Here is a 24089-nt window from a genome sequence, read left to right as displayed (position 1 = left end):
ATGGAGAACGAAGTAGAGTTGAGCATCGAGGAGACAAACAAGCTGAGGGAGAAGCTGGGGTTGAAAAAGCTAGATGTGGAGGATAAGCAGGACAAGAAGAAAAAGAGGGGGGTGTCGAAAAATGAGCCAGACAACGAACCGAAGGGACGTGCCAAACGGGGAGGCAAGAAGAATGGGAAGAAGGACGAAGGTGAGGAAGATAACCAAGAAGGGGGGGATCCCTTGGAAGGGGAAGATAAAGGCGGACGGACCAGAACGAAAGAACCCCCCAAGGGAAACAACAAATCGACGAAAACGATCAGCGAAGAGTTTAATGACGACATAGACGATGTGGAGAAATGGATAAGCAAAACGAGAAACACCATCGATCGGAAGCTGGCCGATGAGGAAGGCATCAAGTACAGTGACGATGATGAAGAGAAAGGAAAAAAAAAAAAAAAAAAAAAAAAGTAACGTTAATCGCAGCGTGGCTAGTGGTCATGCTACGGTGGAACACAAAAATGAAGAACTAACAGATGACATGATTTTGACATTGAAAGATCAACACGTCTTAAATAATGAGGAAGAAAAAGACTGCCTAATAAATGAGGAATTAAAAAAAAAAAATGTGAAAAGTTTACTAGCTAAAAAGGATGACAGTTTTTGGAAAAAAAATTATTATGACCCCCTCTCGTACTATGACGATACGAATAAGCTGAATGAAGAGGATGGATCAGCTGTGCATATGCTTTCAAAATATGACGAGACGAAGCACTCCTTCGATGTGACTATTAAGTATGACGACGATGGTGATGATGATGACACTGCGCATGCTGGAAGGGGGAGAGCCAAGGGGAAGGCGAAGGGTGGAAGGACTGCTAAGAGTAGGAATAATCGACCTGATGGTGAGGAAAAGGGGGAAAGCCAGATGCAGCACACCCAGAAAACGATGCCAATGCGGCAAACGACTAGCCCAGATGGCGGCATCTTCAAGGTGAAGAAAAGAAAAATCCAAAATATCAACAGGAGGAAGAAGGAGGAGGACGCGTGGGCCTTTCTGTACGATGACCCAGAGGGGCAGGATGAAGAGGGAGAGGCGCCTGAAGGAAGACAAGCAATGGGGAGCACCACAGAGAAGAATACAACTGAGGGGAAAACTCAATCCAACGAACAGAACAGCGAAAACGCGAACGTCATAGAGGACGTTCTTAAAAAAATAAGAGACGAACAATCGAGCATGGACTTTAACAGCTACTTAGATTACGATCTGGGCGAAAACGAGGAGGACAAGGAGCTGTACGAACTTCTGCAACAGGGGAATGCCCTGAAAAAGAGAAAAAAGGAAATGGATTACCAAAAGGAGCTCTTAAAATATATAGTTATAAATGATGATGTGAAAAAGAACGAAGATACCAGCGGCGATGTCATTAAGTTGTCTGACGCGTCCGAGTTCTGCAGAAGCATAACTCTCCCGATGGAGATGCAGGAAAGTGAGAATATGGCAAAGCTGCAAAAAGGGGGGGGAAGCCTTCTCGACACAGACGCAAGTGCATTCCTCGGGGAGGACCGCTTATCCAATCCGCTAGCTCCTCTCAGTGTGAATGCAAACGACGATATGTTAAGATCAACTGATGGGCAGAAAGGAAAGGGGAAAACCACCAAGGGTGGCCAGACAAATGGTGGCGATGACGACAACGATGAAGATGACAACAACATGAACTTAAACGATGACGCATTTTCCCAAGATGGGGTGTCTGAAATTTTTAACGAAATTAAACTGGATGAGGGATTGTACGGAGCGCTGGAGTATTTAAAAACAAAAGGAGAATTAAATATGGAAGAGAAAATTTATCGAAATCCGGAGAACAGACCGTTGCATATGTCCACGTCAAAGCATGATATAAAGTTGGACTACAAGAACGACTCGGGCAAGGTGATGACGCCCAAGGAGACGTTTCGATACATTTCTTGGATTTTTCACGGCAAGAAACATGGGAAGAATAAAATGGAGAAGAAATTGAGGAGGATGGAGATCGAGCGCCGCTTTAAGGAGGACCCCATGGGTTCCCTTCCCACGCTCAACGTCCTGAAGAAGGTGCAGCAGGTCCACAAGAAGTCCTACTTCACCCTGTCGAATAATAACTGATTGGGGGAAGAAAAGTGGAGAAGAGGAGAAGGGGATAAATGCAGTGGTGCAGAAGCATTGAACCGTTCTGTACGCACACGTTGAACGTTACCCTTTTCCAAACTCCCCTGTTCATGATCCTTCATTCTTCGCCCATTTGTGCAGAATGCTGATGCTATGCTTCGTTGTTATGGCATTTTCCCCTTGTGAGCCTCCCCATCAGAAAGACGCACTTCTCTCACTCTGTGTCGATTTTTTGTCCCTGCCGCAACGGCGCCGTTGCACACATATTTGGCTATTTTTTTTTTTTTTTTTTTTTTCCGTTTTGGCTGTTTGTTCATATTTTTTTCCGAGCGATTTTCGCGCGGCTCCCTTTTTTTAGTGCCCCCCATGTGTGCGTACAGACATGTACCCCTGTATTTGCATACGCACGTATGTGCCCATTTTTCCGTATTTACGTGAAGACCTACCAATTTTTAGTTAAATCGTTAAAAAAAAAAAGAAAAAAATCACTACAAAATTGAGCGACGTTTAAAAGATCATCGTTACAACGTCGCATTAAATTAGACAAAAACTCCCCCCTAGGCCACGACATGTACGACACTTGCGTGGTTCCTTTGGAGGTGAACAGAAAGAAGGTGATTCACCCTGGTTACCCCTCTCGCCCGTCATGCCTTCTTCCTCTTTTCCTGGATGTACCTATCCAGCTTTTCATTAAACTTCTTGCAGATACTTATTTGTTCAAACAGGTGAATTAGCAGCGGCTTTCCCATTATAAGCACACTGTTGTACTCCTCCTGGTGGGGGGGTGGAAAAAAAAGGGGAAGTGAGACCGAGTGGACAGAATTCGTTCGAAGTGTGCCAAATGGGTATTAATCAATTCGGCCTCACCCTTCTCGTTTTGTATACCACACACACACACACCAAAAAAAAAAAAAAAAAAAAAAAAAAAGCTAGCTCATAATTTGCCCGTGTTGGGGTTCAGGCTTACCTGCTTGGCCTGTATCTCCTCTTTAATCTTGGACAGATTTTCCAGGATCTTGTTCCTCTTCTCCTGTTCCGGAATGCACGACGTGTAGAACAAGTTCAGCAAATAGTTCACTTTCACGTGGTAGTCCTTCACAATGTCGAGGATGTGCTGCTCGTACTCGATCGTGCCTATCAGCATGGACTGGTTGCTCTGGCACTTCTTCGTGTTGGAGACAAACAGGAGTCTCCCTACGGGGGGGAAGGGAAAAGGAGGAAATGAAGGAGGAATAAAATGGAAAAACTCATTCCTTTTCGTGACGCACTGGGCAACCGATTACAACAATCCGCTAATAACGCTAGTCGCTTCCAGGAAACGCACCTATATTGAACAAGTCAGTGTAGTTCTTCTTTCCGGTATGCTGCTTAAATGTGTTGAGCTGGTCCTGGAGCGTGGCAAACTTTTGATTCAGCCGTTCCGCAGCATGAGTCGACTCTTCATTATCTGTCTCACTATCAAAGGGCCGTTTTTTTTTTTTTTTTTCGATTTGAAATTGCAACTCTTTTTTTTCCTTCATGGGATTCAAATCGGTGTCCTCAATTTTGTTTTTCAAATCTTCGTAAAAAGTGTCGAGGGTAAATGTTTTATCCTTTATCATCCCAATGCAGTAATTATTAAATTTGTTAATTAGGAGGTTGTGGGAGTTGCTCCCTTTGGAATATTTCTCATTCGTGAATAATCCAAACCCCTGGGCACTTTCTTCATTTAAATAGTAGTTGTTGTTAAAAAGGATGTTTTTCCTTTTGTACGATTTGGTGGAAAGGTATTCCTTTAAAATGCATTTTTCCAATGTCCCTTTTATGTCTTGATTTGGATTATCCATGTCATATGATAGGGACATATTTTTGTAATATGTGTTTTCTTCTTCATCCGTGGTGCGTGTTGCATCCCTCTGGTCATCAGTCCTGTCCCTAGCTATGTCCGTACCGACCCCTCCTGCCCTCTTCTGCTGGTCACCCTTAATGGAGAAGAAGTTTTTATTCCCCATTATGTCCTTTTCATTTTTATCGTAAAAAAATAAGTGGCTATATTTGTTGTTAAAAAGGAAGAACCAGAATTTGCTTTCACTGAGGATATTGTTGGCCATGTAATAATCGTAGAGCTTCTTCAGCTCTTTGTTCTCCGACAAAATAACTCTGCTTATTTGTTTATTTATTTCGACGCTCTTTGCCATTTTTTGTTCCTCCGTTATGAATAGGGGTTCCTTCAGAATTCCATCCTCCGCACTGGAGCTGATATTTCTATACTCGTATATGTCGCTTTTGTGTATTTTGTAGAATTCCTTCTCTGTTAGTATGTTGTTTTGGATACACATTTGGTAGAGGTTCTTGAGCTGTGAATCCGTCTCGAACATTTTGTGCAGGCTGCTTAGTGATTCGTTTTCCTTGGCGTTATCTTCCGATAGACTATTTTGCTCACTATGGTCGCTGTCCTCACTTTGGCTACTCTCCCCATTTTTGTCACTCCCATGGTGGAGTGTCCTTGTAGCCGAGTCCCGTTTAACTGCTATGTCTTTGTCCTCCCCGCATGGTTCATCATTTTCCTTTTTTACAAAATGTGAGGGGGCACCATGCTTTGGGGGAATATGCTCTCTACTAACAATATCGATAAAGTGATCCCCTTTTTTCTCTTCTTCTGCGATTCCTGTAGATTGAGCTTTTCCTATTATTACCCCAGAGGACTCCTCGTACACTTTGTACTTGTCTCTAATTAAGTGCAAGTTAAACTCTATGTAGATGTGATTCTTTATGTTATCCTTATTCAGCGTGTTGATAATCTGGCATACCTTGCTATTGTCTTCGTCATTGAAGAATTCAAAAATGAACGACTCTGTGTGGTTATAGTCATGAAAACAGAAATTATTTTTTTTGTTCGTTATGGCGAAGGTGAATCTGGTTTTACTCTTCTTTTTGGACTTTTCCGTTTTCTTCCAACTGAATATACATAGCTTCAAGTCAATGTCATCGATGAGGAAAAGAGAGTTGCTTTGGGCCTTTTCCCTTTTCGTGCGCTCAGAAATGTACACCAGGTATCTGCTCGTTATGTATAGCTCCCCCTTTTCGTTATTGTACAGCACTCCGAACGAGGCGTGGACTTTTTCTTCCTCCATGGGGGAAAGAAAAAAGGGGTTCTGTCTGTTCAGCGCTTGCCTATTTTTTGGTGTTCCTTTGGAGAGGGCATAAACAGTGTGGCAGTGTAGTACGCGCACCAAACAGTGCCAGCTTAGTAGCTACTTCTCTGCAATTTTCCAGCCAAATGAATGCCCAACATGGGGGTAAAACATACAGCCCCTCGGTATAACTAAAAAAAAGGGACACTCGAACAAACCCCTATGCACGTGCCGAAGTGAGCACGTTGTGTTGACTGCGGGGTCCCATTTGCGCGACACAGAAGGAACCCATCAAAAAAAGGGGAAAGTGTGTCATTCGCCCCATTTATTTATTTTTTTTTTTTTTTTTATTCCATTTGATAGCATTTTAATTTTTACTGCAAGTTTAGGGTTCAAATGGGGACAAAAAAGGTTGACAAACAGCGCCGAAAAAAAAAAGGGGGAAGGCGGAAGGGGCATAAACATCGCTCCCAAAAAGGAGCAAAATGGCAAAAAAAAAAAAGGAAACTCCTTTTTTGGGTTTTTCCTCCACGGAAGTAAAGAATTGCGGGATAAAATACCACAAAGAGTGTTGGTGGGAGAGAGCCATTCAGAAAGGCCAATATTTTACACGTGGGTGTTGCAATGTCCCCCCACCTCAGGTAATGAAGTCAGTCCTCATTATCATGACAGTCGAACTTCCTCCTGATGGTGAAACTAGAGGGGGTGTTTTTGTATTCAATATTTTCCACCTTCTTATGGGCCACGAGAAGGTGCTTACTTTTGCTGATAGCCTTTTCGTGAAAGGACCTCCACTGCTGCGTTTTATTTGTATACTCTTTATTTATCAATTCACTTTTTTGTTTTTTTTTGAGAGCTATTCTTTTTTTCTTTTTCCTCATTTGAACTTTTAAAGAGTCGTTTTCCTTTACGATTAAATTTTCAGGAATTTTATATCCTGCGGGGGTGACTATTTCTTTCACTTTTTTTTTTTTCTTAATTCTGACTTGGTCGTTCTTTACGTACTCGCTGGTGTTGTATCCGATGTAGTTGACGAGGAAGGAGTCACCCATGGGCTTCGAGACGATGCAATCGTACCAGAGGCTGCACAGGGGGAAAAACGAAAGGGGGTGTGCAATTAGGGGTGTAATTAAGACTGGATGGTTAGTTGCTCAGTTGGGGCACTAAACAGGTTGATCCCCACTCATATTCAATACGTTGAATATGCTTTTTTCTCGCAAAAGGGGGGGGAAACGGTAATTGCGTCGTTATAGGGGAGGTGACCCCTTTTAGTGCCCCCTTTTTTCTTACCCGTCCTTCTTGTAGAGGGCCTGGAACTGGGTGTTCTCTGCGAGCGCAGACTCGGTCAGTACCTCGTTCAGGAGGACATACTTGGGGGGGATCATGATCTGCTCATTATTTTCAAATATATTTATTAGCAGTTGTTCTATATCATTTTCTTTAACGACGTTTTGAATCAGTCCATAGACTTTTTTGCTTTCATAGATGAAGCTACATGTTCTCCCAATGAAAGCGCTTGCTTCACTTGGGACACCTTCATTTGCATCCTCCTCGGGTTCTTTCTCCAGGCTCGGTTCAAGCGAATCTCCTTCCGCTTCGTCTAAAAAGAGGGAGAAAAAAGAAGAAAATAATAATATGGGTGACCATTCTCTATGCAGCAACTTTTGCGTATGAAAATGGTTACAGTTACACACTTCCTCGGGAGCGCTCCCCATTAGGTGGGAAGGTATATACATATATGTATGCTTATCCCCTCCTCCCCCTATTTGCCTTTTACACTTACTTTGCTTTTTATAATTTATCAAATCGAGAGTCAAGTTTATGACCTCCAGCATATCACATTCTAACTTTCTCAGGTTTTTAATTTGTTCATCTTCTTCTCCTCCTCCTGTGGCCTGTTCATACTTTTTTATTTCTTCTCTTACCAAGGCTAGCTGCTTTTCATACTCCGCTATTTTGCCCTACAATGGGGGAAAAAAAAAGAGGACAATTGCATTTGGGGGGTAAGTGTCGATTGTACTTTCATGTCATGCTGCACTGTTACGCAGGTAACATATTGTTGACTTTTCAAGGAAGACAATGCTTCCCTCTCTTTTTTGCATTTGCTTATACGGCTGATTATTTCCATTGTTCCACTAGACGAACACCAGCACAGTGTTGATCCCACTTTTGAGTCTTTTTTTTTTTTTTTTCTTTTGGTGGTGAGGTAGATAAGCGTGTAACCACGTGCGTGTAAAACGTATATAATCATATGGGCGAGAATCTCGTCGCAGGAAACGTACCTCTAACCCCTCCAACGTTTCGTTAAATTCTTCCATTTCATTTGCTGGGGTAGATTCTCTAGGGGGATATGGAAAAGAAGTGGGGAGTTACGATGAGCTCCTGAGGGGAAGAAACATCTGCGTAAGTATAGTCAGGAGGAAATGTAACGGCAAACGATTCCTTCGCCGTCGCTAAGGATCGATGATGCAGGTGGGATCAACAGATTGTTTGCTCTTGTCGAACCATAAGCCGTTTCGTACGAAGTCCCGCCGCTCTACCCTTCGCCTCTAATTCTAACGCGACCCTTTTTCTTCTCGCCAAAGCTTCAACCTATTTCATGGGCCATTGCGTAAACGATACATTTTTAATCTTGCCCTGTTCAGGTTTCTTCAAACATCGAAAGCGGGGGGGAAAAAAGAAAAATAAAATAAAAAAAAGGAATAAAAGGAGCCAAGCGGGATGGAAGAAGCGGCAAGATGGGAAAAATTATTTGCGGGAAAAAAATGGGCACAATTTTTCGACGCGGAAAAGAGGGAAAAATTTTTTCCAAATTTAAAAAAAAAAAAAAAAAAAAAAAAAAGGACGCAAGGAAGGAAGCGAGTTACCACAACCTGCACAATAATAAGTAGTCACACCCGTTGCGTTTTTGCAAAAAGTAATCCTTTTCTGAAAATTGACATGTTAGTACTTTTGAGGGAACAAGGTCTGCCGGGAAAATATATTTACCCACCTTAACTATAAGGGCGTTTGCGTGGGCAAGGCCCCTGTGGACGACCCATTTGGGAAAACGCAAATCGGTGGGGGGGTTAAGGGGCTGCCAAATGGAACAAACAATCGACACAAATTTGCAAAACAGTGATTCTTTCATTTACCATTTTTTTCTACCAGAATTGGTCGCAAACCATTTTTGTCCATTTTTGCACACAAGTTGGGCAAAAAAAAGAACACATGGAGGTGACAAATCATAGTCGCGCCGACAACAAGGGGTCTCATATTCGCACACAGGAAGAGGCACCCAAATGGGAAAACACGCAAACAGCAAAAGAAATTGGAAAATTGAGGAGGTATATGTTATAATTCCGTCTGATCGCTGTTCATATGTATGTCCTTCTCGTCAGGTTGGACGACATCAGTTTTTCGTTCTGCGTGGCGGACACAGTGCATTTGTACCAATCCGTTTTTTTTTTTACCCACTCCTCGCAAAAAGGGCACCGCAGAATGGCGCGACTCCTGAATTTGGAGCCAAGGGGGAGAAAGAAACCTTTGACCTGTTGGACGGTCAGTAATTTAATTTGTCATTTTGACCACATGCTTGATGCGTATAATATGTGCATCAACATTGTCCATTTTGTTAAAAGAAAAGTGGAAAAAGTTGTGGAAAGAATTGCAAAAATGCCGATTGAACGTCGCTGCCGTTTTGCCGCTTCTTATTACCATACGCAACGGAAAAATTCGCAGTGGTGAAAAAAGTTAAGAAGCAGATCACGTCACGGTGCGGGTGCAAAAGTAGAAGTGCGTAAATTTGTCTTCAACGGCGTGTACATTTGCGTGTTGCATCACGTGCTAAGCCAGACAGAAAAATTCTCCCAACACTGCTATAGCGCGGGAAATTTGGCCAAGTTGAGGAAATTAAAAAAAAATGATAGAATTTGCCAAATTGGCAAAATTTCGAATTTTACCATTTTTTGGCCAAATCGGTAAAGTCGCGTCTGGAACGCCGTATAGGCGAAGCTATCTGGCGGTTTTCGCAAAGTCGGAGAGCGCACCGGGAAGAGCTTCCCAATTTGGCACTTCGCGGTAGGTAGATCAGTTGAAAGGGGTTCACCGTGAGGCACAGTTACACAATTGCACATTTGCACAATTGTACATTTGCACAATTGCCCATTTGCACAACTACCCAGTCGTAAAATCCCCTTGTGCATATGTTTTTCCCCCGTTCATGACCGAGTATTCGCCTAGAAAGAAAGATGAACTGTTGGGTGTGCGTGCTGCTGCTCCTCGTTGGGGTAAGGAGGGGCACGGCAAACGTAGTGGAGGATGATATTTTCTACCAGAAGGGGGAAGTGGACAAACTTACCTTCTCCCTTGATCACCGAGTAAGAGATAAGTCCATGAACGAAATTCTGGAATACACAAATGGGGAAAATGCCTATGCATATGTAGACAAGGAAATTGCAAAAGTATTTACGCTAACCTCAGAAACGGAAATAAAAAATTTTTTTTCTCTGAACAAAGATTTGAAAACATGTGATTATTTAATCGCAAAGGGATCCTTAAGAACGGACGTGAAAAATAACAAGTGTTACAAGAAGATCTTCTGTGGAGTTATTCCTCACACTAAATACATACAAGGGGGGTCCAAGAGCAAAAGGGGAAACGACATAATCCATTGCGCCTACATGAATGACACACACATGCTTATTTACCACGTGGGGAAGCCACATCTATTGAAGCCAAACGTTATGTACCAAGAAATATTTTTCCAGGATAGTGAAAAGGGTGTTATCAATTGTCACGCCATGAAAATTAGCCTCAGGTATGTAGGAGTCCACACGAATGGTAATAACAATTGCATACAGGACCACCTGCAGGATCATCTCCGAAATTTATGTAATGGGAAAAAGTCCTGTGAAATTGACTTTAGAATAGTGAAGCAGGGGGACTGCATCTTGGGGTCCAATTTCCTCATCCACGTTAACTACGAATGCATAGATAGCTGTAACCCGAAACAGAATCAAACATGTGACATTTACAATGGGGAGGGACGCAGAGCAACTTGCACTTACGGGTATAACATGGTGCCGCGTTATAAGGACTTTTGTGAGAAGAACTACACGTGTGGTAATAGCATATGTTCGGTAAACGAGTTTTGTGACGAGGCAACCAAATCGTGTGTGTGCAAAACATCCCTCGTTCCGGTGCAGATGACAAAATGTTCATACAACAACGTGTGTGACGCGATTAAATGTCCTGCAAACTCCACTTGTGTTATTAACGGAAATTCGAAAAAAGCAGAATGCAAGTGCAATGATGATAAATACCTATACAAAAATGCATGCTACAAGATAGAAGAATTGGAGAAACTCATAGAGGCACAAACTACTCCTCATCACAAACCATACAAAAATGCACTCTTCGTTCGTTCAGCTTTAAGGCCTGAACATATTTATATGCATTGTGAGGATGGCTACTCTATCGAGGTGGTCAACGCAACTCTCTCTTGTTACCACGTCCAGTTCAAGGAGAACAAAATTAAATACATCACTGATATATTGCGGGGGGCTTGTAACGGCAGGGGTAGGTGCGCCTTTGGCAACAGTGTGGATGAGATCCCCCCCCTAGACCCGTCTAATACGTGTGGCACGAAGGGAACTATCTATCAGTACGAGTATGTGTGTGTGGGTGCAACAGGGGGGGGCACTCCTTCGCTATTGTTACCGCAACCAGTGTTGGCACAACGGGGGCGTGGTCCCTCCATAAGTAGCTATACCAAGGAGAAGGGTGCAATTTTTAGGAGCAGGTTCAACAGCCAAATAGAATGTCCAGGAGGATCTATAACAGTAAACAGGGCTCTGTTAAAAGCGGGAGACGGTTGCGAAGATCTCGACTTAACTAAATCAGTTAAGGAGTACTGTGACCAGCTGAGTTCCTGTGACATAGGATTAACGCACCACTTTGATACGTACTGCAAGAGTGATCAGTACCTGTTCGTGCACTACACTTGTGCGGACCTGTGCAAAACATGTGCCCCTAATTCGTCTTGCTACGGGAATAAGTATAAATATAAGTGCTTATGCGATAGTCCCTACTTGATTAGAAATAATCATGCCATTTGTGAAGCACGAGATACATGCACTACCCGAACATGTGGAGAACACCAGACTTGCAAAATGGTTAACAACAAAGCGATATGCATATGTGCAGATAAATACAAAAATGTGAATGGGGTGTGTGTACCGGAAGAGAAGTGTGACCTTCTGTGTCCCTCCAATAAATCATGCTTAATAGAAAATGGGAAGAAAATATGCAAATGTATTAATGGGTTGACATTAGAGAACGGAGTTTGTGTCTGCTCGGATGAGAACCAAATTGAGGGAGGAGATTTATGTGTACCGAAAAATAAATGCAAACGGAAGGAATATCAAAATGTGTGCACAAATGAGAAGGAACAATGTGTATATGATGAAAAGAAAGACATTGTGAGGTGTGACTGTGTGGATCACTATGAGAAGAACGAACGAGGAATTTGTATCCCAGTCGAGTACTGCAAAAATGTCACCTGTAAGGAAAATGAAATTTGCAAAGTTGTGAACAATACACCCACGTGTGAATGTAAGGAAAATGCAAAAAGGAATAGTATGAACGAATGTATATTCAATAATTTGTGTCTTATTAATAAAGGGAACTGTCCCCCTGATTCAGAATGTATTTATCACGAAAAAAAAGAACATGAGTGTGTGTGTCATAAGAAGGGGCTCGTCGCTGTTAATGGAAAGTGCGTCTTGGAGGACGTGTGCAGGACTGATCAGAATAAGTGTCCCGAACATTCCATATGCGTAAATCAAGTAAATAAAGCACCACTGTGCATATGTCTGTTTAACTATGGAAGAAGTAGAGCGGGCCTCTTCACGCAGGGGGCCCAAATGTGCATGATGAATAACCCCTGCCTCACCAATAACGGGGGGTGCTCGCCAAACGAGGTTTGCACACTTAAGAATAGAAAGGTGGTTTGTTCCTGCGGGGAAAATTACCGACCCAGGGGGAAGGAAGATCAGATGGGCCAACTGGGTCGAGTGGGTCAAATGGGTCGAATGGATCGAATGGGTCAGATGGGCCAACGGGGACAACGGGGAAAACTGACCCAACCAGCCCATCTAGCCCAACTAGCCCAACCGGGACAGGCGCACCCACCAGAAGATAACGCCTGTGTACCCAAAGCGTCTGACTTGGACCAAACCTTCACCTTCCAATACAACGACGATATGGCCATCGTTCTCGGATCCTGCGGAATCATCCAGTTTGTACAAAAGAGTGGTCAAATCATATGGAAAATTAGCAACAGCAATAACTTTTACATTTTTAACTATGAGTATCCATCTGAGGGTAAGTTGCAGGCCCAAATTGTTAACAACCAGAGGAGTAGCATTTTGTACGTAAAAAAAAGGCAAGGGGGAAAAGTGCTCTATGCCGATTTTGTGTTGGCCCATGAGGGATGCTCCTATGGAAACATGTTTCTTTACGGTCACTCGACGATGGCTTAAAAGAGTGCGTTTATAATACATGGGGGTCTGCTCCTTCTTTACTTTCTCATTTGCGCTTTTTCATTTGCGCTTTTTCATTTCCACTTGTTCATTTGCACTTTCTTATTTGCACCACGTTGCTTGTCTTCACTGATCCACCCCCCCGCAACACCGATTGATTAACCTCTCTGATGATGGCACTCTTCTAATGAGAGCGCAAATTGGCACTTTAATTCGTTCGATCGTTCCTTTTTCATTTCTACTGCAGTAAACTTGGCGCCCAGTTTAGGTTAGTCCATATGGGCGTGGCGCTCCACCCCCCGGTAAAATCGAATAATTCTCTCTATCTTAGAAACTAATTCCTCTTCCAATTTTCAAACAAGAAATCTTTGGCAGATGTTTTGCTACTACACACGGTGATTCCCTCCTCCTTGCAAAAACTGGACAAGGAGGAAGACACGTCGGGGTCTTCCAACACATCGTCAATAAAATCCACGAGGATTTCAAAATGCAGATTTAGGTGGTTCACCAATTTGGCATTCTTAATGTAGTGTATATATGGGGAAATACTTATCCCATGTTTCCTGAGTTTCTTTAAAAAGTTTAACAGTTCGCTGTGGATGTTTACGTCGTTTTTGTTCGTCACCTGGTGAGGCGTGGAGTGGAGGAATATTTTCAATCCGCATTGAGCGACCTTCTCTAAAGAGCTGCTTTCCATCTCGGTGTTGTATATCTTTTTGTTGAATCCGGGGTCTAGGAGGTACATGGAATCGACGTAAGAGAGGAGAAGCTGACCCTCGTTGGCCTCCCTCATCAGAGCGAACAGAACTGAACACCCCCTGCTGAATCCGATCAAAACGAGTCTGTGTTTTAGTAGGCTCAGCGGTGGGGGTCCATCAGTTTGGTCACTCCACACATGCACCCTTGTGTGAGTCTTTTTTCCATTAGAATCAGCGCGCAAGGTGTCACTAACAGACGTGGTGTGTCCCCCCTTTCCCCCTGATAACCGCTCATCCAGTGATAAGAGTAGGCATAACAAATGCTTCACACTTTTGGCGGGCACCACCACATCGTTGGGATTTGTTCCCCCTGCGTTTATGTGATGTGGCCCCCCTGCCGCAGTTACATTGTAATCATGCCCGCTAAGCGAAATATCAGATGGATTTAAAAAATTGGAAAAGGAGGAAAAGTGATTTATAAAAATGCTAGGCTTAATAAAAACTAAGTGGTCATACAGATATTTGGAGGATAGGACCCAGAATAGGGCTTCATAGCTGTAACAGTAGTCTGAACATTCGTTTGTCGACTCCAACTTAAATGAAGTGTATATAGAGTTGGTGAAAAAATTTGAATAGTCCCCTGGGAAGAAAATGATGTATTTGCTGGCATGAGATTTGCTCGTTCGTATGGGTTCCCTGTACAGCACGGTATTGAACTTATCATTGTAGCCTGCCAAGTTGTGGACGCTGAAGCAGATCGGCATTGTTTAAGAGCGTTCGCATGGGCAGGCAGGGGGGTAAGCATAAAATGGGGAATATCATTCCCAAAACGGATCAGCGGTGGGCCGTCAGTGTTGTGGCAATAACTGCGCGAGGATGTTTTTGATGAGCGTTGTCCAATCGGGGGGTAGCAGTTGGTGGGGCCATCAAAAAGGATGAAAAAAAAAGGATAACATGCAAATGGGCAAATGTAAAGACGCTTCCCATAAGACAAGAAAAAAAAAAAAAAAAAAAAAACTACTACTCAGCAGCGTTACGTGCATGCCCCAGTGGCCGCGCAAAACATCGCGTAGTGCTGCAGAGGACGACAAGGGCACACCAAAGGTGGGGACACAAATAACCACTTCGCCATTCGCAATTGCGTTTAGGGAAAAAACACAAAAAAAGAATGGTAAAAGTGAACAAATGATAGGATAGCACATGTGCATACATGTACCCTCAGCACAACAATAGCAGAAACTGCTTTTTTCATAAAACCCACGTTAAGCACATCGCGGGGGTAAAGAAGGATAGGGGAATGTAAACAACTTTTACCAACCATTTCCCCGTAACACGTTCGCACAAAAATCACCTACCTCTTCAGTTCATGTAAAAAATGTGCACAATTTTGTTCCCAAGGTGGAGAATGCACATGGAATTTTTTTTTTTTTTTTTTTTTTTTTTTCTTTGTTTGGCTAGTTACTGCGCAACGAATTGTATCGCCTAATTGAAACGAATGTGCCACCTACTTGAAAACGACTTCTCCGGCTTAACGTTGTCTCCGCGGCCTACAAATGGTGACCTGGTCTCTTCGCGGGAGGTCGGCGTATTTGTAGGAAGTTGCACGTGAGTGTGTGTATTTGCTCGTTCGCTTGTTTGCGCGTTTCCGGCATGCCAAGAAAGCGGTAACTTTTTGCGCGCATTCTTTTATTCCTCCGGTCCCTTCTCGCCTGGCTTGATTTTGCTAATCATTGGAACTGCTTCCGCGCATTTCCCCTAATGGACACTTCCACCGTGGGAGTTCCCCCTACGCAACTCGATCGTCTCACTGCCCAGCAGAAGCTTCGCGTGGAGAATGAGAAACCCCTTGTCTGTTTTTCCCTTCGTGGCCGTCATTTGAACCACGCCCTGTTTGTCCATGGCCTGAATAAACACCTTGCTGTTCAGGTAATTTTTTTCATGCACACCAGATATGCTCAAAATTTGAATTGGACTATTCCCCATAATCTTGTACAGTTCGTCATTGCCTAGTACAAACTTTTTAACGAAATTTAAACCAAAATAGGAATTTGTGTAAATGTAAATTCTTTTAATGGCCAAAATGGTAGAAAGGAGGAATGCGCAAAAGAGAATTTTTCCTATATTTTTTTGCTTTTCGCTAAAGGTTTTTTTTTTCTGGTCATATTTGTAAAAGTACGAATTGTGTGCAGGATGGCCATGCACGGAATGTATTTCATATTTGTAGTGGAAAAAATTATTCACCAAAAGGTTTACACGATTTAGGAGGGATTTATTTTCCGCATTTTTGTCCACTTCATTTGTCAACTTTTTTTTTTTAACCATCATTATATTGTTGATTTTCCATTTGTTTCCCTTTTCAATGATGTTTAACATATCCACATGTTTGTTTGGTACTCTATCATCACGCTGCATTGTGTTGTCTACTCCTGTTGCAGTCGCTTCGTTTTGTTGGTCAGATTGCCCTCCATCTTCGTCACCCCTGCTTGACGCAAAGGATGAAACGAACAATCGTAGCCTCTGTAGAAGGAGCTTTATTTCTCTTTTTATTAAGTAGGGATTTTCTATGTAGTCGGAAATATCTTTACCTTCTTCATCGTCCAGTTCGTCTGAGTTGTCGTATCCCTTTTTTCCCGTGTCTTTTTTTACAGCGTTCACATGTAGGTAAATGTGTTCCCCGTTGTGGGACAAAAGGAGTTCACATTTTGCCCTTTCGTTGGAAGAATCTATGTTCCCCTTTTTTTTTAAAATTTTCACGCTAGCACTATCCGCATAATTAAGGTACACCCTTAGGACGCTAACTGCATCGTCAATGTAGGAATGACGATTTTCGAAACTGTTAAAGTACTTTGCGGTGAAGAGCAGGCCGCTGTTTATGAGCAGGAACCATGTGCTTCCCAGACAAAAGGCAAAGGGGTTGTTTTTGTAAAAGCTGTAGAGTTTTCTGTTGACAAACATTTTGCACCCCCTCTGCCGCAGTGCTGCCTGGTCTGCCTTTTTTGCTGTGCACTAGGTTTCGCAGTTCTGCGGGTGGAGGCCTCTTCGCGCGCTGCTATGGAACACATCATCGTGTTGGCTTCGCCACTTCGTCACTACTACTTAGCTGCTTCTTCTTCCTTATCACGGTGGTGTTGCTTTACATGAAGTGGCAGAGCACAGCATGCATACCTTTATCGCAGATGCATTCGGTTTACACTTACTCAGTTGCGCCAGGTAAATTCTTTGATTCACTTCATCCTTCCGGTCACTACGTTGCCGCTTCGAGTGCATTCACAAAGTTAAAGATGCCGTACGGGTATTAAAAAATAAGGACTTTCTTTCTCTCTCTCGTTTTCTCTTTACCTCTTTTTTTTTTTTTTTTTTCCAAAAGTGTATTCCCGGCAAGGTGAGAAGGTGCAAATTGTGTGCCTTGTTCATTTTTTTTTTTTTTTTTTTTTTTTTTTTTTATACGTATGCGCAGAGTGATGATAAATGTGCTCGCTTGGGAGGCTCCTGCGCAACGATGGATTGGAGCAACCTTGGACCGGTTCACACATTGCTTTGTGAAAGCTTCTTATATATTCCACTTTGGTTGTGTTTCAAAATGGAAACCGTGTGCAGAATTTGGTGCGGGTTTCCCTCCCTGCATGGGGATATTTTCCCCTGCGTTTCTTGCAAGTTTTGCGACAAAAGGGGGACATCCACTATATTCGTGATGGTCCTTTTTAGAAAAAGTTGTGAACACAACGCGGGGATTAGCCCATTTCCCGGCGCTTGCGCGAAGGGTGCAGCGTTTCTGCTGTTTTGTCCATCGGGTTGCATGGCAATGAACAAAATGGCTCCCTCCTTGCAGTGGAGGACGGCCAAGTGTTGCAACAGCGCTAATTGGCAGGGCGAATGAGCGAATCGTCAATTTCGTGAAATCATCAACAAAAGGACGCGCCGCATCGCGCATATCGGTTCGTGGCGAATTGGGCGAGTTGTACAAACGGGGAAAGCATGTCAAAAGACGAAAATGTCGAAAAAAAAATGGGAGCAATTAGGCAGGCGGATGCATGTGCGCACCGCCCCATCGGTGGTAGTACAACAAGGAGGAGAACAGGGATATCACAAAAAAAAACAGAAAGAAATTCAGATAGGGCGAGTCGTGAATGGAGGTTCGAATTAGGTAGTAGATGTAGGGAAGGCGCTTCTGCTGCTTCTGGAGGATGTCTTTTTCTGCCGTTTTATTGAGTTTGTTTTTTTTGGAGAGGCCCAAATTTTCCATAACAAGGCTATCCTGGACAATGTATTTATAAATGGGGGGAATGATGGCTATTGTTTTTTGGCTTCGCTTGTGATGCGGCAAATTGTGTAAAGAGAGGGATTTGTTTTTTCCCCCCTTGGTGACAAAATTCATGTAAATATATTTTTTGTTTTTTTTTTTCTCTCTACATTTGTGTAGATATAAAAACGTAACATGTTTTGCCATTCTGTGCAAGATTTTTTCATACTTTTTTTTTTTTTTTTTTTTTTTTCCTCTTTATTAACAGGTGTTCCCTTCTGCCCTTCACTTTGATATACTGAATGATGTAGCATTTTTTTTTTGACTTCATCCTGTGTTTGTTGCAAATGTCCTTGTAGCTTACGATGAAGTCGTAGAATACGTATTGGAAAAAGTCCTCCACGAGCAGGTGCTTTTTTATAATTTCTTTATTCATTTCTAAGTGGTTCGAAAGTATTGAATAGGGGTAGTGCAGGTAGATATTGTTGTCGTCTTTGCTGTGGTTTTCTCTGCCCCATAATGGGTTCTTCCTCTTTTCCTTGGAGTTAGCCCCGCTCTGCTTGTCCAGCAGGTCGTGGATGTACTCGTCGTAGGTTTCCATCTTGCAGGGTGGGACGTTCAGGGTGCACCCACCCTGCGGCTGTTCCGGCAGAACTGGCTGCACATCTTGCTGCCGCTGGTCCTGCCGATCACCGTCACCCTCACCCCTGACCTTGCTATACGTGTAGAAGCTCCGAAGGGACTTCTCCACCGACCTGTTGCGCAACTCTTCCCTCTCCTTCTGATAGTGGAAGTAGTGCAAAATGAAAGGGTAGCTATAAATGGGGGAGAAAGGAGGGAAGGATATTTTCTTCCTTATTTTCTCCAGAAACGTGTCCTGTGGGATTTTATAATTCATGTAGTAGTAGGTCTTTTTAATTATGTTGTCTACATTCATGTTTTCCCATTTCATGTTTTGAAAAATGTAGTGCGTTTCTGTGTACATATTATTGTAGAGCAAGTCCTTCTTCTTCTTGTTGGCTATCTGTAGGAGTTCCTCCTTTTTATGCAAAATGATGGAACTGGTGAAGTAGATTATGAAGATACCATCGTTGGAGAGGAGTGTGTCGAAAATCCTAGCTAGCTTTTCAAACTCGGTGAACACGTGAGAGTAGTACGTTACAACCCAACTTAGGCAGAAGAAGAACTCGGTGCCACTTATCTTGAGGGAGTTCCTCTTACTGTCCAGTTCGTTAGAACCATTTTTGGTGTCACTTTGGGCCTGTTTCCCCTTGTTGGCGTTTCTTTCCTCGTTGCTGTTACCTCGACCAAGCATACTCGCCCTGTTACTTCGATTCACATATTTCATGTTCTCATACTGCTGCTCCTTTTGGACAAGGCAGAACACGTCGTACACCTCCTTGTCCATATATTTGAGCAGTAAGCCGATGCTCTTGAAGGTGTTGTTAATAGACACATCCAGAGACAAGGTCAAATAATCGATCATATAAAAAAGGAGAAAGCGCTCACATAGGAGGTACACGATGTACTCTTTTTTTTTTTTCTTCTTTTTATACTTTATGTATCTATCCAAGTTAATATTATTCAGCAGGCATATTTTTTCGATGTACTTTTCCTCCATGAGGAACATGTCAAAAATATTGTTTTGGAAGAGGTCTCCTCTGATGATTGTTCCTTTACGCGTCTGGGTTGGTAGCCCTCCATTTGCTTCATTATCTTCATTATTATATCGAATGGGGGAGGAGATGTTCCCCTCCTGTGATGAAAAAGCCTGACTGGTAGACCCATCCGGGGGATGGCAACCATTACACTGATTTGTCAACTTTGAAAAAATCAAATCACAAATTTTGTTCACAACAAACTTGGATATGAAGTGCTCCAGGAAGACATACTTTTTGTACCTCCTCAAAAAGTTATGAAAGTACAAAGTAATGAAAACAAGACAAACGTCGTGTACCCCTTGCGCGTAATAAATTTTGTTCGAATGTTTATACAAAATGCTACAGATAACATTTTTTAAAATATACTGATATTTTTTCTTTATTTCGTATATATTGTACTTGTGTATATTCCACGTGTTTACACTTCTTTTGACGTCCTTCTTCACTTGCACTCTTTCATTTTCGTCGAGGAGGACGCTGTCAATAATCCACTTGTTAAGGTTTGAATTAAAGTTATAGTTATTTTCAATATTATATTTTAAGTAGGACAAAATATTGCTTTCTTCTTTTTTTTGATTTTTTCGAAGGATGTAATCCACTATGTAGAGGTCCACCTCCAACATGTTTTTATAGATGACTTTGTACAATTTCATGATAAATTTTATGTTTCTCGTTTTATCGTAATTATTTTTCTCCTTATCAATGTTCAGCAGAAAGTGAATGATTTTTTTCGTCTTCCTTTGGATGCACCGCTTGGCCTTTTTCTCTATATCATGCTTGACAATTTTTTTTTTTTTTTTTTTGGCATATTTCTCTTCGGAGAAAAAGGGGAAGGAGTCATTCGATTGTACATTCCGCGGGAAGATATTACGTTGAGCAGGATTTACCCTCTTATTGGATGATATGCTTCTTTGCCCCTTACTCCCCCTGTTGCACCGATCCCGTGCACCGTCCATCGAGTGGGAACTACTGAAAAAATGCAGAGGGGGATGGTGTCCCTCGTGTCTACTTCTCGACTTGCTCCCCACAGTGTCCATGTCGTCTGAACAGTTGGAGGTGAACGATAACACAGACGACGCTGTGAAGGATCTGGTCGAGGAAATTAAACTGTCCGATAGGTACAGCGAATTTTCAGACGCGCAGTCATCTACTGCATCCAAGGCAGGGAAACATAACAGTTCAGTCCTGCAGGATGGCGTTGAGGATGTCCTTGACGAGCAACTTGGGGGTGCTGCCGATGCGGATTCATTTACGTTGTGAAATTTCACGTCCATTTCCTTCTGGTAGAATCTCCTCTTCGCACGCGTGCTTTTGCGGTTACCCAAGTGACCAACATGTGCAGGTGCTTTGTATCCGCATTGGACTCCTTCCTTATCGATTGATTCGATTCTTCTCACTGATAGGCACCCCTCTAGGGGGGCACCTGTGGGAGAGGGTGGTTGTCCCCCCTGGTCAACCGAAGGGGGACGATCGCCTCCCCCTTCATCATTTACCCGGTAGGTGAAAACAAATTCCTTCTTCCGGGGGCACGAAAAATTATCATAATAGTAAATATTATTTTGACTCTGCGCGATTGGTTTAGTTTTTCCTTTGTGCCGCAAATCATCTTTTGCACATTCACGCGCGTGCCAATCACCCGTCCCATCGTTCTCCTCTTGGATCCATTTTAATTTAAAGTGCTTGGCAGAATTCACAAATTTATACTTATTTTTATGTTTCATACAAAGGATGGATATCGGATGATCATTATAATTTTTCTCCTTCGACAAATTGATGTTAAATCCGAGTAGGAGTAGCCACAACTTCTGTCTCAGTTTGTCATTTTGAAATCCTCCTTGTGTGAAGGAGAAAAACTTTATCAATTCGTACAGTTTTCTCTTCTCGTCCGTCGTTACGTTTTCATATATCTTCAGTATTTTCTTTAAATTGGACAATTTCTCATCATTCTTTTCTTCATATTTGTCAAAGTGATTTTTATAAACAGTTATCTTGTCAAACAGGTACAGCTTGTCATTGTCTTTTCTGCTGGGGATGTAATGTTTCTGTACGTACATACAGCCATTTTTTTTTTTAATTTGTATTTTTTTTTTTTCAAACAGTTCACTATCGCTGTAATTTTTTTTCCTATATGTCGAGTATTTCGATTTGCTTCTTTTTTTTTTGTTGTATAAATTTTCGAAATCTACGCAGCTGTAGTAGCCTCTTCCCTCCTTTGTCTTTTTCAAAGGAGCTTTCATATTATATTCCTGCAGTTGTTTCTTCTGTTGTTCGTCCGTTCATAATTGCTCGCGAGGGGGTCAGCCAAAATGTGCTCACTATTTTGAACAGATGAGAGAAATAAAAAAAAAAAAAAAAAAAAAAAAAAAGCTAACCTGTTCAGGCAAAAATGGGAAACAAATCGATGAACGCTCAAGGAAGGGCGACGTATTCCTCTGCTTAATGGGGGGTTCACACATGAATTGGCATATATGTATAGACACACACAGGTAGGTGCATTCCCCTTTGATTATGCCCTAAAGTGGCTTCTTCAAAATTGTTGCAAGTTACAAAGGTGTAGACTTTACAACGAATTGCCCCGCAAACAATTTTGAACTCTCATAAAATTATGCACACAAAAAAATGGGGTTGCCCCCTTTGCCGTGACTCGAATGGGTGAAGCACAAAAAAAAAGAAAATATAATATTTTTTTTGTTCACAAAATGAGGAAGCCCAACGAACTTGCAAATATGTGTGTTTCCCCTTCGTTCAAGTTTAAATCCACTCAAAAAGGAGCAAACTCATGCACGTTCATATATATTCATATATGCACTGTGCGGGGAAAAATTAAAATAATAAAATACACAAAAAAAAAAAAAATAATGAACGGCAGGGAGGTGGGGAAACCTGGCTGTACGAACTCCTGACAAGGGTCACAGCCCATATAAGTCACAGGTGCAAGGTAACACTGGGCGTCCACATTTCGCATGAATGGCGAGTGAATACAAGGAGCAAAAGCGTTGTCTATTTAAAAAAAAATCAAAAGGACACGCACACCATGTATGTTAATGCTGCGTGGGCATGTCATACTGTTTGCTCGCGAACCTAGGGGCGCTTCAGCTTATGCTATGATGGATACACAGCGGTAGGGAAATGATTACACACAGAGTGGCACATGTACATAGGCACATTTGTACGTGCATACATGTGGACTATGTGTCCTTCACCTCAAAGTTTCGTCTTCCTCCAAATAGTTGGAACTCACATCCGCAAGCAGCTTCCAACTCAGTGTGTCTGCCTTGTACAACGGGCAAAACAAACTTATGTTGTTCTACGCTCGGGAAAATAGTTCTCCCGTCGGAGTGATCACCGTGTGTAGATAAACGCGTTCATAACTGACACGCCAGAAATAAAACACATGCACACTCTCTTGCATTATGCTGTATGGGTAACGTCCTTCGCTTATGCTATGTATTCATAGGACATATGTGTTTTCCCCCGCCGAAAGATCCCAAGGATTGTTTTGTTAAGACAACTATAACAGCGTGGTGTAATTTTTCTTCCTCTGAGGAAGTTACTATGTAGATGCGTTAAGATAACTGAGTTTATTTTTTTGAGGGTGTCTCGCTCCGATTCTACATGTAAAGGTACATTCATAAATCATGCGCGGATCATAAGTGCTTCGTTAGAGAACAGTTGCGCTAGTGCCTGGGCCAGTACATCCACTAGTACCCATGCCAATACATGCACAACGGTGGGAAATGCCCACAGGGGGTAACCACGGGAAGGCATATCTTCCAATGGTTAAGCAACTCCACAAACAGAAAACTTAGGATAAATAAAAATAGTATGTACTACTTCTGATGCGCCACTTAAAAAAAAATAAATTTTCTCATTTTTGTGAGTGCAATTTTGCCTAGGTGAAGTTTTTCCTTTCTCGGAAAAATAAAAAAGAGCAAAATAAAATAAAAACGTTGCGAAGCGGTGAAAAGCCGAGAAGGCGAGCTTATATTTTATTTTGGTGGAAAGGTTACGCGAGGATCACCCATAATTACAAATGCACGTACGCGATGCGACGCAAAAATGGATAATACACGTTTCGTATATGTATTCATATGTACCGATAAACAAGAACGTATAAAAATTATTCAAGGAACTTTGGGTTTCCCCCCCACAAAAAAAAAAAGAGTTTTGCAATTTCGAAGGCACCCACGTTTTCTCCCCCAGGATGCACGGAAAATGTTTTTTTTTTTTTTTTTTTTTAATTTTCCAAGCGTTTTTCCCTTTCCGTCAGATACACGTATCTTTCTGTTAAACCTTTAAGCGAAGGCAGCAGCACCAGAAAAAAAGAAAAAAAACACAATAAAGAGAAGCAACACATCGCGACGCAAAACAAACACTCCCTTTTAAAATATTTCAGTACGAAGATATTGTTCTCGTCCTATTTAATTTTCGTCTTAGTCTTTCTGTTCGCATTTTGTTTCCTTTTCCACGCTTCGTCTCCATTCCAAGTATTTCCAGCAAAATGCCACTAAACGTACAGGTTAATTTTCACCCTGAGTTGCCCCGCAAGGCGTCACTGAACTGACAAATCAGGGAAGGGCATCCCTTCGCACGGACGTACTTCTGTGCATACCTTCTAATAACCCCATTGTGTACCTTTTACCTTTTATTGCGAACGCAGGGAGGAAAGAAGAAGCCTCTGAAGGCCGCCAAGAAGGGGCCCGTCGAAATGACGGAAGAAGAAAAA

The 24089-nt window shown here is 42.3% G+C and overlaps 8 protein-coding genes across 8 annotated transcripts; 2 read left to right on the top strand and 6 right to left on the bottom strand.

Annotated features, from left to right (window-relative positions):
- Positions 1-2125, top strand: PCOAH_00021800 (Uncharacterized protein; the record flags this gene model as incomplete). The annotated part of the gene is given in 2 exon segments (XM_020058987.1): positions 1-449; positions 466-2125. 2 exon segments carry the CDS (start codon positions 1-3, stop codon positions 2123-2125), a joined length of 2109 nt encoding a protein of 702 aa, XP_019914625.1.
- Positions 2126-2772: 647 nt separating this feature from the next.
- Positions 2773-5241, bottom strand: PCOAH_00021790 (Uncharacterized protein; the record flags this gene model as incomplete). Its single annotated transcript, XM_020058986.1, has 3 exons — positions 2773-2901; positions 3096-3322; positions 3453-5241. The coding sequence occupies 3 exons, from the start codon at positions 5239-5241 to the stop codon at positions 2773-2775; spliced, it is 2145 nt and encodes a 714-aa protein (XP_019914411.1).
- A 501-nt stretch (positions 5242-5742) lies between these two features.
- On the bottom strand, positions 5743-7898 carry PCOAH_00021780 (Uncharacterized protein; the record flags this gene model as incomplete). The annotated part of the gene is made up of 5 exons (XM_020058985.1): positions 5743-6324; positions 6532-6841; positions 7025-7202; positions 7524-7581; positions 7764-7898. The coding sequence occupies 4 exons, from the start codon at positions 7557-7559 to the stop codon at positions 5892-5894; spliced, it is 957 nt and encodes a 318-aa protein (XP_019914700.1).
- A 1572-nt stretch (positions 7899-9470) lies between these two features.
- On the top strand, positions 9471-12764 carry PCOAH_00021770 (Uncharacterized protein; the record flags this gene model as incomplete). The annotated part of the gene is made up of 1 exon (XM_020058984.1): positions 9471-12764. The coding sequence occupies one exon, from the start codon at positions 9471-9473 to the stop codon at positions 12762-12764; it is 3294 nt and encodes a 1097-aa protein (XP_019914520.1).
- Positions 12765-13098: 334 nt separating this feature from the next.
- On the bottom strand, positions 13099-14226 carry PCOAH_00021760 (Uncharacterized protein; the record flags this gene model as incomplete). Its single annotated transcript, XM_020058983.1, has 1 exon — positions 13099-14226. The coding sequence occupies one exon, from the start codon at positions 14224-14226 to the stop codon at positions 13099-13101; it is 1128 nt and encodes a 375-aa protein (XP_019914402.1).
- A 991-nt stretch (positions 14227-15217) lies between these two features.
- PCOAH_00021750 (Uncharacterized protein) lies at positions 15218-16417 on the bottom strand (the record flags this gene model as incomplete). The annotated part of the gene is made up of 1 exon (XM_020058982.1): positions 15218-16417. One exon carries the CDS (start codon positions 16415-16417, stop codon positions 15218-15220), a length of 1200 nt encoding a protein of 399 aa, XP_019914365.1.
- A 570-nt stretch (positions 16418-16987) lies between these two features.
- Positions 16988-17909, bottom strand: PCOAH_00021740 (Uncharacterized protein; the record flags this gene model as incomplete). Its single annotated transcript, XM_020058981.1, has 2 exons — positions 16988-17159; positions 17524-17909. 2 exons carry the CDS (start codon positions 17907-17909, stop codon positions 16988-16990), a joined length of 558 nt encoding a protein of 185 aa, XP_019914660.1.
- A 16-nt stretch (positions 17910-17925) lies between these two features.
- Positions 17926-21600, bottom strand: PCOAH_00021730 (Uncharacterized protein; the record flags this gene model as incomplete). The annotated part of the gene is made up of 1 exon (XM_020058980.1): positions 17926-21600. The coding sequence occupies one exon, from the start codon at positions 21598-21600 to the stop codon at positions 17926-17928; it is 3675 nt and encodes a 1224-aa protein (XP_019914470.1).
- Between the last annotated feature and the right edge of the window lie 2489 nt (positions 21601-24089).

This window comes from Plasmodium coatneyi, chromosome 8 (genome assembly GCF_001680005.1).
Source record: "Plasmodium coatneyi strain Hackeri chromosome 8, complete sequence".
NCBI classification, from domain to species: domain Eukaryota; phylum Apicomplexa; class Aconoidasida; order Haemosporida; family Plasmodiidae; genus Plasmodium; species Plasmodium coatneyi.
Note: the sequence above shows the minus strand (reverse complement) of the source record. Positions and strands in the feature narration are given on the sequence as shown.